This window comes from Chiloscyllium punctatum, chromosome 2 (assembly GCF_047496795.1).
Source record: "Chiloscyllium punctatum isolate Juve2018m chromosome 2, sChiPun1.3, whole genome shotgun sequence".
NCBI lineage: Eukaryota > Metazoa > Chordata > Chondrichthyes > Orectolobiformes > Hemiscylliidae > Chiloscyllium > Chiloscyllium punctatum.
Window position 1 is genome coordinate 13,086,128 of NC_092740.1, and position 18,659 is coordinate 13,104,786.

Below are 18,659 nucleotides of genomic sequence, written 5' to 3' on the forward strand. Positions count from 1 at the left end.
AACTAGCTTTGACATTAAACTCAAACCCCTGGAAATACAGCTACATCACATCGACAGGTTCCCGTTTCTTCACATGGTCTGTTCCTTCCTCAAAACACTTCAGGAAGTTCATCAAATCTGACTTAGAGTCATAGAGTCATAGAGATGTACAGCATGGAAACAGACCCTTCGGTCCAACCCCTCCGTGCCGACCAGATATCCCAACCCAATCTAGTCCCACCTGCCAACACCCGGCCCATATCCCTCCAATGCTCTTGATTTCAATCTTCTCTCTCACTCAGGCTCTCCCTCAGTCTCCTTCTCCTCCTTCCCGTTCATTTTCCCTCTCTTTCCCTGTCTCACCAACTGTCTCTCTCTTTCTTCCTCTTGTCCTATTTAATTATTTATCTTTATCCCTGTCTCATTATTTCCCTTTCATTTAATCCTCCATTTCTTTCTTTGTCTTTCTCACCCTCTCTACTTCTCTTTCCTGTCACATTGTTTTCTTTTTCTCACTTTCAATTCCCCTTCCTTCTTCCTTTCTTCTCTCCTTAATATGTCCTTTCCAATTCTCCTCCTGTTTCTCATATTTCTCTGCCTTTTCCTTGCCTCTCTCTCACTCCTTCCTTTGTTTCTTACTCACTCCTTTCCTCACCTTCTCCCTGCCCCTTTCCCTTTGGCCTCACTCTTTCATTAGTCTCCTTCTCTCTCTCCTTTTCTCTTATTTTCCTGCATTCTCTCCTATGGCCATACATTCAAGATTAAGTTCTACACTTGATGCTAAACAAGCTTGGATTATGCAGCTACTCCCCTTAATCCTTTGGAGCTAAGTATCATTCTAACAAATCTGCTTGGCATCCCACAATGTGGGTGGCACGGTGGCACAGTGGTTAGCACTGTTGCCTCACAGCGCCAGAGACCAGGGTTCAATTCCCGCCTCAGGCGACTGACTGTGTGGAGTTTGCACGTTCTCCCCGTGTCTGCGTGGGTTTCCTCCGGGTGCTCTGGTTTCCTCCCACAGTCCAAAAATGTGCAGGTCAGGTGAATTGGCCATGCTAAATTGCCCATAGTGTTAGGTGCAGGGGTAAATGTAGGGGAATGGGTCTGGGTGGGTTGCGCTTTGGCGGGTCAGTGTGGACTTGTTGGGCCGAAGGGCCTGTTTCCACACTGTAAGTAATCTAGATCTGGTGTCCTGCACTGAACAAAACTATATCTGACAGGGTCCAAATCAATACTACAGTTAACACAGGGTGGTAACTCTCATTTTGCCACTGTAGGCTAGAGGTGTGATGCTTTTACTTTTTGCTGTCATTATCATGATAACCAAGATTAGATCAGTTTGGATTATATTCTCTGGAAGTTACAAGAATGAGAGAGAAACAATAAAATTCTGACAGGACCAGACTATGGGGCAGAACCTCAAACTGAGGGGGGGGGGGGGGGGGGGGGGGGGGAGGAAGGGGGTGCAGATTTAGGACTCAGTTGAGGAGGAACGTCTTCACCCAAAGGGTTGTAATCTGTGGAATTCCCTGTCCAGTGAAGCAGTTGAGGCTGGTTGAATGTTTTTAAGGCAATGATAGATTTTGAAGAGTAAAGGAATTAAGGGTAATGGGTGAGAGGGCTAGAAAGAGTCCTCGAAAAATCAGCCATGATCTTGTTGAATGGCGGAGCAGGCTCGAAGGGCCAAATGGCCTACTCCTGCTCCTAATGTGGACTTCACCAGTTTCCTCATTTCCCCTCCCCCCCACCTTACCCTAGTTCTAACCTTCCAGCTCAGCACTGTCCACATGACCTGTCCCACCTGTCAATCTCCCTTCCCACCTATCCGCGCCACCCTCCTCTCTGACCTATGACCTCCATCCCCAACCCCATTCACACATTGTACTTTTTGCTACCTTCCCCCAATCCCATCCCCCCCCCACCCGCCCACCCCCCTGCCATTTATCCCTCCACCCTGGTGGCTCCCTGGCTCTATTCCTGATGAAGGGCTTTTGCCCGAAATGTCGATTTTCTTGCTCCTCAGATGCTGCCTGACCTACTGTGCTTTTCCAGCACCACTCTAATCTAAACTCTGGTTTCCAGCATCTGCAGTCCTCACTTTTGCCGACTGCTGCTCCTAGTTCTTTTGTTCTGATGACCGGAGAGTCCAGAACCAGGGGTCATAGTCTAAAGATCGGGGGTGGGCCATTTAGGACTGAGATGGGGAGGCATTCCTTCGTTGGTGAGCCTGTGGAATTCTCTGGCACAGGAAGTGGTTGAGATGAAAGAATTGAATGTTTTCAAGAAGGAATTAGATCTAGTTCTTAGGACTAAAGGATTCAAAGGGTCTGGGGAGAAAGAGAGAACATTGGTCTGAGTTGGATGATCAGCTAATGACCATATCATGGTGGAACAGACTGAAAGTGCTTCCAATGTTCTATGTTGCTATGCGACAGTGGTATGGTAGGAATGTCACTCATGCGCTGGGAATACTGGTTCAAATGCCACACGGCATATGGTGGAATTTAATCTCACTCAATGAATCTAGAATTGAAAGTTAGTCTCAATGAAAGTGCCCATGAAATTATCATCAATTGTTGTAAGAAAACATCTGGTTCACTAATGTCCTTTAGGGAGGGAAATCTGCTGTCCTTAACCTGGTCTGGACTGCATGTTACTCCAGGTCCACGGCAATGTAGTTGACTCAACTGCCCTCTGAAAATAGCTGAGAAATTCAGTTCAAAGACAAGTAAGGACAGGTGACAAATGCTGGGTTTGCCCATATAAGGTGAAAGATTTTTTTAAAAATTCCTCATTGTAGCTTTCTCCAGTAATGCAGATGATATGAGTAAAATAAGTTTGAGGAAGGAGGAGGAGCCAATGGCTGGGGAGTTGCAGTATAATGCCAACAGCATGGGTTCCTCCCTGTACCAACTGAGGTAGGTCTTACAGAATGCTTCTGTGCCATGCCCTAGGGTTACAGGGGGAAGGCATGAGAATGAGGTTGAGAAACATATCAGCCATAATCAAAGGACAGAGCAGACTCAATGGGCTGAATGGCTGAATGAATTCTGCTCCTCTGTCTTATCTTATGGTCTATCATGATGTCAGAGCAGAAGACCCTCAGACAATGAGAAAGCAAGATGGAGAGAAAAAGACAACAAAACTAGCAGAGGGCCCAACAATATGTCAGGAGAGCAAAGGGGAAGGAGAGATTTGACCAGAACATAAAGTCATCACCAGTACATCTCCCAGCCATTTGCCTGTGAAGGCAGTAGATATAACCCCTCATGTTATATCTCCAGTGCATACATTGGCTGTACACTGAATGGATCTGACATTCAGGAATTGTTTCCTCACCCCTCTGTTGTCTGGAACTCATCCTCATGCTGAAAGCCTCGCAGTTGCCTTTCTGCTGCTCAAAGTGGTCTTACCCTTGGATCTGCTCAGAGGGGCCATGAGATTGAGAGATTGAATAGACACCGATGATTCACAAACTGGTGGTTCAAGGTAGTTAGCCTTGTTGGATTGGGCAGCACTGTCCCCACCCCCTCTCCATGTCAGAAGGTTGTAGATCCTGCCTTTAAACCCCCCCCCCCCCCCAAAAGGCTAGAGCCATTAAAAACCAGGGAGGGAACCCACAGAACACCGAGTGGAAATACATTTTCTGCTGTTAGAGGTTTTCTGCAAAACCAGTCATTTGGATGTGGCATCACCTACAAAACCATCCTTAAGCATCCTGGAGTAGGTGATAGGAGCTTCCTTCTTGAACTACTGCAGTCTGTGATGATGATGTCACTTTAAGAAGGTTATTTTGTCCTTGTTTTTTTTCAAGAGAGGTCATAATGGCAGAGGTGCTGAAACGGCTACTTTAACAATGGAAGGGGAGTGGCCAGTTCTCCCAGTTCAGGTTTATTTCTAGTTTGGTTTAGTTGTAGTGATCAGTAGCTGCTACAGTGCAAAAAAGGCTCCATGCTTCAGCAGATGATTCTTGACTGGCTTCTCTGTATAAAATTTCTCCTGCCTGTCAGAACCTGTGTTTGAATTTACTTTTTCCCAAGGGGATGTGTTTCTGTGATGTTAAAGGAAGTGGAACAGCTCCATAGTTAACTTCCTGCATTGAGTCAGTTAGGTTTTCCAATAGTTAAGTTATTCTAAATTCTGTTTTATTTTGTTCATGCTTCAACTGTAGTGTTTAAATATATTCTGTTTTACTTAAAGCTGAGTAGTTTGACCAGCTGCATCACATCTGGAATATCGACTACACATCTGTTTTTTAAAGGAAGAAAAAGATAGGGTCTGGGCTATCTTCTTAAAATATTTTGAGGGGGTCTGGTCTGGTCCATATCAAGTCCATGTGTTGCAGGTAGACCCATAATGCTGTTAGGGATGGAATTCCCAGGATATTGACCTAGTCACACTGAAGGAATGGTGATATATTTCCAAGTCAGGATGGTGAGGGGATGCAGAGGGGACCTTGCAGGGGTGGTCTTCCAAGTATCTGCTGCCCTTATTGTTTTAGATGGAAGTGGTTGTGGATTTGGACGGTGTTGTATAATGAGCTTTGATGAGTGCTGCACTCTATTTCAGAGAAAGACCATAGAATGTTTGATGAGAACATTGTAATTATTAGTAAGTTTTGAGAAGATTTGTAGCTCAGGTTGAGGTCCTGGATGTAGGTTTACTCGCTGAGCTGGGAGGTTCATTTTCAGACGTTTCGCCACCATTCTAGGTAACATCTTCAGTGGGCCTTCAGACGAAGAACTGCTGGTGTTTCCTGCTTTCTATTTATAGGTTTGAGTTTCCTTGGGCTGGTGATGTCATTTCCTGCAGTTACATCATTTCCTATGGTGATGTCATTTCCTGCTCTTTTTCTTACGGCTTGGTAAATGGGGTCCAAGTGTTTGTTGATAGAGTTCCGGTTGGAATGTCATGCTTCTAGGAATTCTCATGCATATCTCTGCTTGGCTTGTCCTAGGACTCACCCCTACATCAAAGACATCTCAGAAGTGACTGCCAGACTACTCAGACCCCTTGGCATCATGGTAGCCCACAAACCCACCAACATATTAAAACAGCAGCTAATGAACTTGAAAAACCTCATACAGACAACAAGCAAAATTAATGTCATTTACAAAATACTGTGCAAGAACTATAACAAACACTACATTAGACAAACAGGCAGAAAACTAGCCACCAGGATACATGAACATCAACTAGCCACAAAATGACATGACCCTCTCTCACTAGTATCCTTACATACAGTTAAGGAAGGACACCACTTCAACTTGCACAACACATCCATCCTAGGACAAACCAAACCAAGACATGCACAAGAATGCCTAGAAGCATGGCATTCCTACCGAAACTCTATCAACAAACACATTCACTTGGACCCCATTTACCACCCCCTGAGAAAAAGAACAGGAAATGTTATCACCATAGGAAAATGACATCACCCCAGGAAATGACATCACCAACCCAAGGAAACCCAAACATATAAATAGAACGCAGGAAATACCAGCAGTGCTGCGTCCAGGGGCCCACTGAAGATGGCACCTAGTATGGTGACGTCTAATAATGAACCTTCCAGCTCAGCGAGCATACCTACATCCATTGTAAGATATTTTTCTAATTCTGTCTTTTTTGTGATGTTGCTGAAAATGGGCATATTTTGTCAAAGCTTATTGTTTTGCAAAAATCAGGACACTTTGCAAGAATACCAAAAAAGGGAAAACAATTCATATACTGAGTGAGAAAGTACATTGAGAGCAAGAGAGCAGCTAGAGAGACAAATAGGGCCCCTTAAAGATCAAAGAGGTCATCTTTGTGTTGAACCTCAGGATATAGAACAGACATTAAATGAACATTCCACGTCAGCTTTTACTGTGAAGAAAGAAATGGAGGATAGAGAACTCATGGAAATAAATATTGCTGCTTTGAAAACAATGCACATCACAGAAAAGGAAGTGCTGGAGGACTTAGAAAATATAAAGGTAGATAACTCTCCAGGACCTAATCTAATATACCACAGGACGTTGTGGGGTGTTAGGGAGGAAATTGCTGGGCCCCTTGCAGAAATATTTACATCATCCATAAATACGAGTGAGGTGCTGAATGACTGGAGAGTGGTTAATGTTGTGCCTTTATTTAAGAGGTGATATAAGGAGAAGCCTGGGAACTTTAGACCTGTGAGTCTGATTTTTGATGGTGGCTAAGTTGTTGGAAGAGATTCTAAGTTCTAGCATTTATATGCATTTGAAGAGGGAAGGAATGATTAGGGATAGTCAATATGGTTTTGTGTGAGGAAAATCACGTCTTACAAATGTGATTGAGTTTGTTGAGGAATTAACCAAGAAGATTGATGAGGGTGGCGTGACAGAAATTGTTTTCTTGGACTTTAATAAATCCTTTGACAAGGTTCTGCATAGTAGACTATTTACTAAAGGTACATCACATGGGATTCAGAGTGAGCTTGCCAGTTGGATACAAAATTGGTTTAATGGTGGAGATAGAGGGTGATGGTGGAGGGTTGATTTTCAGACTGGAGGTTTGTTACCAGTGGTGTTCCACAGGGATTGGTACTGGGTCCACTTTTATTTGACATTTATATGAACAATTTTAATGAGAATATAGATGGCATGGTTAGTAAGTTTGCGGATGTTACCAAAATTAGTGGTATAGTGGACAGTGAATAAGGCTATCTGAGATTACAAAGAGATTTTGATCAATTGGGTCAAAGGGCTGGTGAGTGGCAGATGGAGTTTAATCTTGCTAAATGTGAGTTATTGCATTTTGGTAAAACAAACAAGGACAGGACTTATACAATTAAAAATAGGTCCTTGGGTGGTGTGGTAGAACAGAGAGACCTAGGGTTTCAGGTACATAATTCTTTGAAGTTTGCATCACATGTGGACAGCGTGGTTTAGCATGCTAGCCTTCATTGCTCAGACCTTTAAGTGTTGGAGTTGGGACATCATCTTGAAGTTGTACAGGACTTTGGTGAGGCCTCTTCTGGAGTATTGTGTCCAGTTCTAGTCTCTCTGTTCTACGAAGGATATTATTAAACTGGAGAGGGTTCAGAAGAGATTTACCAGGATATTGCCGGGAAAGGAGGGTTTGAGTATTAGGACAGGCTGGATAGTCTGGACATGTTTTTGACTGGGGTGTAAGAGGTTGAGGGATGACCTTATAGAGGTTTATAAAACCATAAGGGGTACAGATAAGGTGACTGGCAGGTGTCTTTCACCTAAAGTGAGCTCTTTCAAGACAAGGGGGCATATTTTTAAGGTGAGAGGAGAAAGTTATTAAAAAGACACAAGGGACAATTTTTTAACACAGAGTGTGGTTCATGTGTGGCATGAACTGCCAAAGAAAGTGGTGAACGTGGGTACAATTACAACATTTAAAAGAATTTTGGATAAGTATATGAATAAGAAACGTTTGGTGGGACTAGTTTAATTTAGGATTATGTTCGGCATGGACTGGTTGGACCAAAGGGTTTGTTTCCGTACTATATAACTCAGTAAAATGTGTCTTTTCTCAGCAGTACTCCAGTTCTGCACTACCATCTGTTGTGATATATTGTCATTCTCCACAGGTTTCAGTCAGAATGGCTGGACAATGGAGACACCGGACAGGGTGACAGGTAGGGAAGGGAAGATCACTCTTCTGATCTGTAAGTTCACTCATCCTCACCCAGGATATCAAGGAAACATTACTGTTACATGGAAGGAGGTGTGGACAAATCTGGTGCTTTACAGTTACACAAACTATCCAACGCTGAACTCGCAGAGCGTGGCGTTTGAGAATATGATCCACCAGAATATTAATGAGCGTTACCAAGCATTGGGAAATCCAAGGGAGAATGATGCTTCCATAATCATCAAACAGCTGTCTCTACATGATAACTATCAGCAGTATCTTTGCCTTGTGAATCTGAGTCACTATCCCAATGAAACATCACAGAGCTCAGGTCAAATAATTATTGTGGAGCCAGGTAAGGCTTTGTTCAATGTTTTTGAATCAAATTGTCAATGATTGGGTCGGAGAGTCATGCAATACGGACGGGGCCATTCACCCCTTCACATTCATGCGAGCTACCCAACCCTCCCACTCCCTTTCCCCTCACTCCATAGTCCTGTAACATCTTCTTTTTCACCTGAATCGAACTCCTGAACCCCAGTTTGAGAGCTGGCCTGTCTTGAAACATGCTTTTGAACATATCTCCCCGCCTTTTGAAGTGGCACAGTGGCAGTGCCAGGGATGAGGGTTCAACCCCACCCTCAGGCGACTGTCTGTGTGGAGTTTGAACACTCTCTGATGTCTGCGTGGGTTTCTTCCGGATGCTCTGGTTTCCTCCCACAGTCCAAAGGTGTGCAGGCTAGGTGGCTTTGCCATGGGAAATTGCCTATAGTGTCCAGGTATGTGCAGACTTGGTGGGTTAGCCATGGGAAAGTCAAGGTTACAGGGATAGGGTTGGGCTGGGTGGGATGCTCTTCGAACGGTCGGTGAGTCACTTGATGGGCCAAATGGCCTGCTTCCACACTCTAGAGATTCTATGATTCATTCAACTTGGTAATCCTGTGTAGATAGAATGTGTAACTGAAGACTCTCTCACTTGAACATCGAGATTTGTAAGGATTGAGTAGAATGAGACAATGAGTAGATTCCCGCCCACCTTCCGAGGACCCCTTCGCCCACCTTCAACACACTGCATCCACCTGGACATCCCGCGCTGGCCTATTACCGGCCCTCAACCTCTTCATTTCCAACTGCCGCCGGGACATTAACCACCCCAACCTGTCTACCCCCTCCCCCACTCCAACCTCTCACCCTCACAATGCGCAGCCCTCCAATCCTTCTGCTCCAATCCCAACCTCACCATCAAGTCAGCGGATAAAGGGGGCGCAGTGGTAGTCGGGCATACTGACCTCTACACCGCTGAAGCCAAATGCCAACTCGAGGACACCTCTTCCTACTGCCCCCTCGACCATGACCCCACCCTCCCATCACCAAACCATCATCTCCCAGACCATACAGAACCTCACCACCTCAGGAGATCTCCCACCCACAGCTTCCAACCTCATAGTCCAGGAACTCCGCACTGCCCGGTTCTACCTCCTTCCCAAGATCCACAAGTCTAACCACCCTGGCTGACCCATTGTCTCAGCATGCTCCTGCCCCACTGAACTCATCTCTACCTACCTCGACACTGTCCTATCCCCCCTAGTCCAGGAACTCCCCACATACGTTTGAGACACCACCCACGCCCTCCACCTCCTTCAAGACTTCCGTTTCCCCAGCCCCCAACGCCTCATCTTCACCATGGATAGCCAATCCCTCTACACCTCCATCCGCCATGACCAGGGCCTCCAAGCCCTCCGTTTTTTCCTCTCCAGATGTCCCCAACAGTACCCTTCCACTGACACTCTCATTCGTTTGGCCGAATTGATCCTCACCCTGAACAATTTCTCCTTCGAATCCTCCCACTTCCTCCAGACCAAAAGGGTAGCCATGGGCACCCGTATGGGCCCCAGCTATGCCTGTCTCTTTCTTGGCTACATAGAACAGTTGATCTTCCATAATTACACCGGCACCACTCCCCACCTCTTCCTCCGCTACATTGATGACTGCATTGGCGCCACCTCGTACTCCTGCGAGGAGGTTGAGCAATTCATCAACTTCTCCAACACATTTCACCCTGACCTTAAATTTACCTGGACCATCTCTGACACCTCCCTCCCCTTCCTGGACCTCTCCATCTCCATTAATGACGACCGACTTGACACTGACATTTTTTACAAACCCACCGACTCCCACAACCACCTGGATTACACCTCTTCCCACCCTACCTCTTGCAAAAATGCCATCCCGTATTCCCAATTCCTCCACCTTCACCGTATATGCTCCCAGGAGGACCAGTTCCACCACAGAACACACCAGATGGCCTCCTTCTTTAGAGACCGCAATTTCCCTTCCCACGTGGTTAAAGATGCCCTCCAACGCATCTCATCCACATCCCGCACCTCCGCCCTCAGACCCCACCCCTCCAACTGTAACAAGGACAGATGCTCCTGGTGCTCACCTTCCACCCTATCAACATTCACATAAACCAAATCATCCGCCGACATTTCCGCCACCTCCAAACAGACCCCACCACCAGGGATATTTTTCCCTCCCCACCCCTCTCCGCCTTCCGCAAAGACCGTTCCCTCCGTGACTACCTGGTCAGGTCCACACCCCCCTACAACCCACCCTCCCATCCTGGCACCTTCCCCTGCCACCGCAGGAATTGTAAAACCTGCGCTCACACCTCCTCCCTCACCTCTATCCAAGGCCCTAAAGGAGCCTTCCACATCCATCAAAGTTTTACCTGCACATCCACCAATATCATTTATTGTATCCGTTGCTCCCGATGCGGTCTCCTCTACATTGGGGAGACTGGGCGCCTCCTAGCAGAGCGCTTTAGGGAACATCTCCAGGACACCCGCACCAATCAACCACACCGCTCAGTGGCCCAACATTTCAACTCCCCCTCCCACTCTGCCGAGGACATGGAGGTCCTGGGCCTCCTTCACCGCCGCTCCCTTACCACCAGACGCCTGGAGGAAGAACGCCTCATCTTCCATCTCGGAACACTTCAACCCCAGGGCTTCAATGTGGACTTCAACAGTTTCCTCATTTCCCCTTCCCCCACCTCACCCTAGTTCCAAACTTCCAGCTCAGCACTGTCCCCATGACTTGTCCGGACTTGTCCTACCTGCCTTTCTCCTTTTCCACCTATCCACTCCACCCTCTCCTCCCTGACCTTTCACCTTCATCTCCTCCCCCACTCACCCATTGTATTCTATGCTACTTTCTCCCCACCCCCACCCTCCTCTAGCTTATCTCTCCACGCTTCAGGCTCTCTGCCTTTATTTCTGATGAAGGGCTTTTGCCCGAAACGTCGATTTTGCTGCTCCTTGGATGCTGCCTGAACTGCTGTGCTCTTCCAGCACCACTGACCTAGAATGAGACAATACTATTTTGAAGAATGAGAGGTGATCACCTTGCAAAGTATAAACTTTAGTGACGCTTTGGCTGAGGGGTTATAAAGAAGCTCTTGCAGACATTCTGACTGGACTGTTCAGAATGGGGAGTCCAAGTCCTAGCATGATGGATTGGCCCCACAGACTCAGGTGAGGAGAAATGTCTTCACTTGGAGGATGAGGAATTGTCAGAATTCTCTGACTCAGAGAGCTGTGGATGTTCAGAGATTGTATGATTCAAGTCCAAAATATATTTGGATCTTTGTGCTTTCAGGGAAACAAAAACTCTGAGGATAGTGTGGGAAGGTGAGAATTCTGCACCTTACTGAGCAGACATGAGCTCAGTTATGTGCGCACAGGAAAGCTGGCTGTCCCAACAGTGCTGGAGCAGATTCAAAGGGCAGAATGGCCTCATCCTGTTGTAACTCCAAACCACAAGCTCTTCCCAAATTTTCAAAAAACACCTTCTAATTAAACCTCCTCTGCACCTTGTTGATGTCAGCTGGAGCTTAGCACCCTCCCCTCTCTGAGTTCAAAGCTTGTGGGTTCAAGTTGGATTCCAGCAACTGTGACCATAGCCCAGGTTGGCCCGCCCAGTGTTGTTCTGAAGGAGTGCTGCACTGTTGGAACAGCCATCTTTCCTGTACGAATATGACTGAGCTCATATCTGCTCAGTAAACAGGGTGAAAAAGTTCTCATGGAGATGATCTGAGAAGAAGCAATTATAACTTATAGAATCTCTACAGTGCGGAAGCAGGCCATTCAGCCCATCAAGTCCACACCAACCCTCTGAAGAGCATCCCACCCAGACCAACCTTATCCCTGTAACCCTGCATTTCCCACAGCTAACCTACCTAGCCTGCACATCCACATACACTATGGGCAATTTAGCATGGCCAACCCACCCTAACCTGCACATCTTTGGCCTGTGAGAGGAAACCCGAAAGACACAGGGAGAAAATGGAAGGTCCACACAAAGAGTCACCCAAGGCTGGAATCAAGCCTGGGTCCTTAGTGCTGTGGGGCAGCAGTGCTAACCACTGACCCATGTGCTGCCCCAATTTCTCAAGTGTCCTGACCAACACATGTCCCCAGATTTCTGGGGCATCACAACATTGTTTGCAGAGGCTGCTGCACAGCATTTGGCTCCGGTTTCCCCCATTGCAACAGGGACTATACTTCACAGATACTTTGTTGGAATCACAATATTTTTGGCCGACTTGTGGAATGTGGAAGTTGCAGCAAAAGCACCTGCGGGCTTTTCTTTAATTTTTGTGAAGGTGCGCTCACTTTCTGTTTCCGTGAGTATTCCACAAACACAAGCGCATTGCAAACCGTCTCCCTGCCCCATGTGACATTCTGTGAAATCCTTCTTTGTCTCAGCTGTGAAAAATGATTCGGTGCCGGTGACTGGGAAGAAGGGAGGTTCTGCTACGCTGCCCTGTGCCTTTAATCCCCCCGAGTGGCTGTCCCAGTCCGTCACTGTCCTTTGGATGAAGGACGATCCACATGAGGAGTCCATTGTCCTGAATCAGACTCGTTCCCTCAATGCTGGTTCTCACTACACCAACTCGGTCACTGTAAATGAAGGACAGCAATATGAACTGATTGGAGACCTAACCCAAGGAGACGCCTCCATCAGGATAAGAGACCTGCGGCTGAACGATTCCAGTGATTATTTCTGTCATGTCCACATCAGGATTGAGAATCAGGAAAATGTGACTCAGGATGTGTTGAGACTCCAGGCATTCGGTAAGGAAACATCTGTAATAACATCATTTTCAATTACCTCCTCTATTCACCATTAGCTTGTTGATTAGCTCCATTTGCCCACATATTGAGAAGGTGGTAGGAGCTGCCTTGTTGAAACATTACAATCCATTTGCTGGAGTAGCCTCCCACTGTGTGTCCCAGGCCCAACCATCTTCAGCTGCTTCATCAATGGCCTTCCCTCCATCATAAGGTCAGAAGTGGGGGGATGTTCACCGATGATTGCACAATGTTCAACACCATTTGCAACTCCTCAGATACTGAAGCAGTCTATGTCCAAATGCAGTCAGATCTAGTCAATGTCCAGGCTTAGGCTGTCAAGAGGCAAGAAACATTCACACCACGCAGGTGCCAGACTGTCAACATCTAATATCACCCCTTGCCGTTCAATGGTATTACCGTCACTGAATCCCACACTAACATCATCCTGGGGCTTACCCTTAGCCACAACTGGATTAACCACTACAGTGGCTACAAGAGCAGATCAGAAGCTGGGAATACTGCAGTGAATAACTCACCTCCTGACTCCCCAAAGCCTGTCCATTATCTACAGGGTACAAGTCAGGAGTGTGATGGAATACTCCCCACTTGCCTGGATGAGTGCAGCCCCAACAATATTCAAGAAGGTTAACACCATCCAGAACAGTGCAGCTCACTTGATTGACACCACACCCACTCCCTCCACTACTGACGCACAGAAACAGCCGTGTGCATTATCTACAAGATGCACTGCAGAAATTCAGCAAGGCACCTTAGAAAAGAAACTTCCACACTTACGACCTTCATCATCTGGAAGGACAAGGGCAGCAAATACATGGGAACACCACCCCCTCCACGCCGCTTACCAACCTGATTTGGAAATATATCACCATTCCTAGAGTGACGCTGGGTCGAAATCCTGGAATTCCCTCCCTCAGGGCATTGTGGGCAATCTGTTGTAAATGGATGGCAGCGGTTCAAGAAGGCAGCTCACCACCACCTTCTCAAGGGGCAAACAGGGACAGAGCAATAAATGTGGCCCAGCTGTGGCACCCAAATATCATGGATAAATGAGATAAACTTACATGTGTTTCTCTCTCTCTCTTTCCCTCGCGAAGCCCCAGCCACAATCCTGGAGCTGTCATCTGTGAGAGAGAACGGAATTGGAAACACCATCGTATGCCAGGTGGAAGGAGAGCCACTTGCCAACATCACATGGGTAGACCCTGAAGGCACCCTCGTGCCTGGGGACAGCAGGGACACAATAGTCAGCCGAGTGCCAGGGAGACATCAGACCCTGGGAAAGTTCCGTAACCCGGCACTGAGAGGGACGTACAGCTGTGTGGCTGAAAACGAACATGGGAGGGACACTCGTCAGATTGACTACCCCTCCACTGGTGACAACTACTCCAATTTCATCGTGGGAATGCTGTGCCTGATCCCTTTAATCAAATTTCTCCTCCTTCTGGTGACGGGGATCATTCTCTTCCTGAAGATAAAAGGTTCGTTCACTTGTCTTTATCTGTTTGTGATTTAAACCAGGAATGAGAAAGAAAGTGAGATAGCTACCTCCTAAATGTGACCGAAAATAATTAGATAAGCAAAAAGCTGCCAACTCTGGGGATCTGAAATAAAAACAGAATTGCTGGAGAAATTCAGCAGGTGTGGCGGAGAGAGAAATAGTTAACATTTTGACTCATGTGGGGCCCCATATGACCACAAGATGTAGGAAAAGAGGTCGGCCGTTCAACCCATCACATGCTCTGTCATTCAACGAAATTGTGGCTGATCTGATTGTCCTCAACTTCCCTTTCCTTATCCCTATAACCCTTGATTCTCTGAGTGATTAAAGATCTGTCTGCCTCTGCTATGAATACAGAGTCATAGAGACGTACAGCACAGAAACAGACCCTCCGGTCCAACTCGTCCATGCTGACTAATCTAGTCCCACCTGCCAGCACCCGGCCCATGTCCCTCCAAACCCTTCCTATTCATATACCCATCCAGATGCCTTTTAAATGTTGTAATTGTACTCGCCTCCACCACTTCCTCTGGCAGCTCATTACATACATGTACCACCCTCTGTGTGAAAAAGTTGGCCCTTAGGTCTCTTTTATATCTTTCCCCTCTCGCCCTAAACCTATGCCCTCCAGTTCTGGACTCCCCAACCCCAGGGAAGAGACTTTGTCTATTTATCCTGTCCATACCCCTCATAATTTTATACTCAACAAAAGTGGGCAAAGGAGTGGCAGATGGAGTACGATGTGGGAAAGTGTGATGCCATGCACTTTGGTAGGAAAAATAGAGGCATGGACCATTTTTCTAAATGGGGAGAAAATTCAGAAATCTGAAGTGCAAAGAGACTTGGGAGTCCTACTCCAGGTTTCTCTTAAGGTAAACTTGCAGGTTGAGTCAGTAGTTAGGAAGGCAATTACAATGTTGTCATTCATCTCGAGAGCACTAGAATATAAAAGCATGATGTACTTCTGAGGCTCCATAAGACTCTGGTCAGACCACATTTAGAATATTGTGAGCAATTTTCAGCCTCACACCTCAGAAAGAGGAGTGGGTCCAGAGGAATTGATGAGAATGATCCTAGGTATAAAAGGCTGAACATGTGAGGAATGTTTGAGGACTCTAGGACTGTACTCGATGGAGTTTAGAAGGATGGGGGGGAATCTAATTGAAACCTACAGAATACTGAACGACCTGGACAGAGTGGATGTTAGGAAGACATTTCCATTGGTAGGAGAGACTAGGCCATAGCTTAGAGTAAAGGAAAGACCCTTTGGAATGGTGGTTATAGAGTAATAGAGATGTACAGCATGGAAACAGACTCTTCGGTCCAACCCGTCCATGCCAACCAGATATCCCAGGGAGACACTTCTTTAGCCAGAGAGTGGTGAATCTTTGGAATTCATTACCACAGAAGGTTGTGGAGGCTGATCATTGAGTATATTTAAAACATAGATAGAGAAGTTTTTGATTGTAAAGGGGATCAAAGGTTACGGGGAGAAAGTGGGAGAATGGGGTTGAAAAAACTTTGAGCCATGATGGAATGGCAGAACAGTCTCAATGGGCTGAATGGCCTAATTTCTACTCCTATGTCATATGGTCTTATGGACCTAGCCTCTGCGCTAAGGAATTCCACAGATTCACAACCCTCTGGGAGAAGAGCTGAAAATATTAACTCAATTACACTCTTTACAGATAATAAAAATATAAACCTACTTTAGCCAAGCCTGATAAAGCAATTGTGGAATAATAGTTCTGTTACTGAGCCTAGTAACCTGGACCATTCTGAGGTCAACATCCCACTACAGCAGGTGTGATAAGTCTGGAATAAGATACATATCTTATCACTGACTGTGAAGCTATTGGATTGTTGTAAAAACTCATCAAATCATGCTGTTTTGGAAAGGGAATCCTCTGTCATTGTTGACAGTGTGGTGCTGGTAAAACACGGCAGATCAGGCAGCATCCAAGGAGCAGGAGAATCAATGTTTCGGGCATCAGCCCTTCATCAGGAAGTCCTTTCCTGATGAAGGGCTTATGCCCGAAACATTGATTCTCCTGCTCCTCGGATGCTGCCTGATCTGCCATGTTTTACCAGCACCACACTCTCGACTCTGACACTCCAGCATTTGCAGTCCTTACTTTCTCCTAATCCTCTGTCATTACCCAGTCTGGCCTACATGGCTACTGCTAGCTGCTCTCTGAAAGAATAGAAAAGGCCGTTATTGCCTTTCCCTCGTTGCTCCTTGAGAAGGGTGGTGGTGAGCTGCCTTCTTGAACCGCTGCACTCCACATGCAGTGGGTTGACCCACAATACCCTTAGGGACAGAATTCCAGGATTTTGACCCAGCAACACCAAAGGAACAATAATGTATTGCTGTTTTGCCATTGTTGGTACTGGCGCCTTAGCCAATGCAGTGAGCCCATTCATTTTCATTCCTTTGATCCTTTATCATGGTTGATACAACTGAATGGCTCACGTAGCCATTGCAGAGGGCAGATCAGAATTAACCACATAGCTATGGGTCTGGAGTCACATGTAGGCCAGACCAGGTAAGGTCGGCAGATTTCCTTAGTGAAGGGACATTAGGGACCCAGATGGAGTTTTCCTGCCAATCAGCAATGATTTCACAACCATCATTGAATTTATAATTAGTAGTTTTAATTAAGTTTAACCCATCTGCTCTGGTGGAATTCGAACCCGGGTACCCAGGACACTATCTGGAATCTCTAGATTTCTGGCCCAGTGATGATAGCACAATTTCACTGGCTCTCCTCAAACTAAAGACTATTTGTTGCGCCAGGAGGATGGGAGGGATATTGCAGTGATTCAAATGGTGACTCACCACCATCAATTCATCAGTAGTATCTACATCCCACCACATGATGGCGCAGTGGTAATGTCATTGAGGTCTCAGGTTAGTGCATGGGTTCAAGTCCAACCATGGAATTTAATGTCAACCAGTCAAATATGGATAAAACTAGGTAAAAATGACAGACCAGCCCGTAAAAGGGATGTTAATGAACCAGATGGACTTGTACAGGAAATCAGTGACAATCATAATGAGAATTGATATTCCAGTGGCTGCCCTGATAGGATTTGAACCCATGTTCCCAGTATATTCTTCTGGATTGCTTCCTTTTCCAGTAACATCACCAGCACTTCCCCAAGTGAATGTTACTGGAGCTATACTCATCTGGACAAATGGGGTCTTCCATCACACCCAATAGACTATGTACATGAACAGTATTTCTCAGATAAAATCTCTACAGATTTCAATGTCCTTCAAAACACTTAAGCATGTTTCTCAACTTTAAGGTTGGATCTCTGGCCTTATGATTCATAGTTTTATTCGAATCTTATCTGAAGCTCTGGCTATCCCTCATACATGGTGAAAGTGAGGACTGCAGATGGTGGAGATTAGAGTCGAGGGTGTGGTGCTGGATAAGCACAGCACATCAGGCAGCATCCGAGGAGCAGGAAAATTGATGTTTCGGGCAAAAGCCCTTCATCAGAAATGATCTGATGAAGGGCTTTTGCCTGAAATGTCGATTTTCCTGCTTCTCAGATCACTCATATATAGCAAATTTAAAATACCAAATGGCTAATGGATGAACAACACTTGAACATTGCTTTTCTCTTTCTTCCCACAGATTAATTGACTGTCAACTGGAATGAGAGACACCCATGACCCTTTCTTATTCCCCTGCCTCATCATACCGGGATCTTATTCTGAATATGACTCACAATCAGCCATCCAGGGTAGAACTTTGTCTACCCCTTTTCCCTGCTTTTACTTTTTCGCTCTGTGGTCGATGAGTGGTCCTGAGGGAGTTCTGCACCATTGAGAGGCACCATCTTGCTGGTGGGTGGGATGTTAAGATGGGGTCCTACCTGACTGCTTCGGTGGGAGTGAAAGGCCCCAAAGTCACTATTTCGATGAAAATCACCCTGGGATCCTGACTAAAATTTATCTCTCAGCTAGTGTCATGAAAATAAAATAGTCCTGTGGTTGTGGGATCTTGCTGTGCTGAAAATGATTGCAGTGTTTCCTTCCTTTCGAATGTGACGGGACTTCCAAAGTACATGACTGACTGCAGAGAATGTTAGGAAATCGTGCTCTATCCTGCAAATTGTTTTCGTTTGTGTTGGAATTTCTCTGTATTTCCTTCTCTTCAAGTTATCCAGCTGTTTATCTATTTCCTGATTATGTTCCAGACCTCTGCTGCTGTGTTGAATCTATCTGTCTCCGACATTTCCCACTGGTTTCCAGCTTCCATGCATGGTTCAGCGATTCTGCTTGTGATGTTGGCATCTCCAACAGTGGTTTCTTTTCCAGATCCACACCATCATTTCTGGGGTCCCCCATGGAAACCCTCTTGGCCCCAACCACCTTTTAGTTACCA

The 18,659-nt window shown here is 46.1% G+C and overlaps 1 protein-coding gene across 1 annotated transcript in view; it reads left to right on the plus strand.

Annotated features, from left to right (window-relative positions):
* Nucleotides 1–18,258, plus strand: part of LOC140492818 (sialic acid-binding Ig-like lectin 12) — a 36,150-nt gene extending 17,892 nt beyond the window's left edge. Inside the window, exons 2-5 of the mRNA XM_072591720.1 lie at nucleotides 7,559–7,957; nucleotides 12,372–12,740; nucleotides 13,856–14,239; nucleotides 17,907–18,258. Coding sequence (XP_072447821.1) covers nucleotides 7,559–7,957; nucleotides 12,372–12,740; nucleotides 13,856–14,239; nucleotides 17,907–17,911 — 1,157 coding nt within the window. The 3' untranslated portion in view covers nucleotides 17,912–18,258. The remainder of the gene's footprint in view (nucleotides 1–7,558; nucleotides 7,958–12,371; nucleotides 12,741–13,855; nucleotides 14,240–17,906) is intronic.
* Nucleotides 18,259–18,659: the final 401 nt, after the last annotated feature.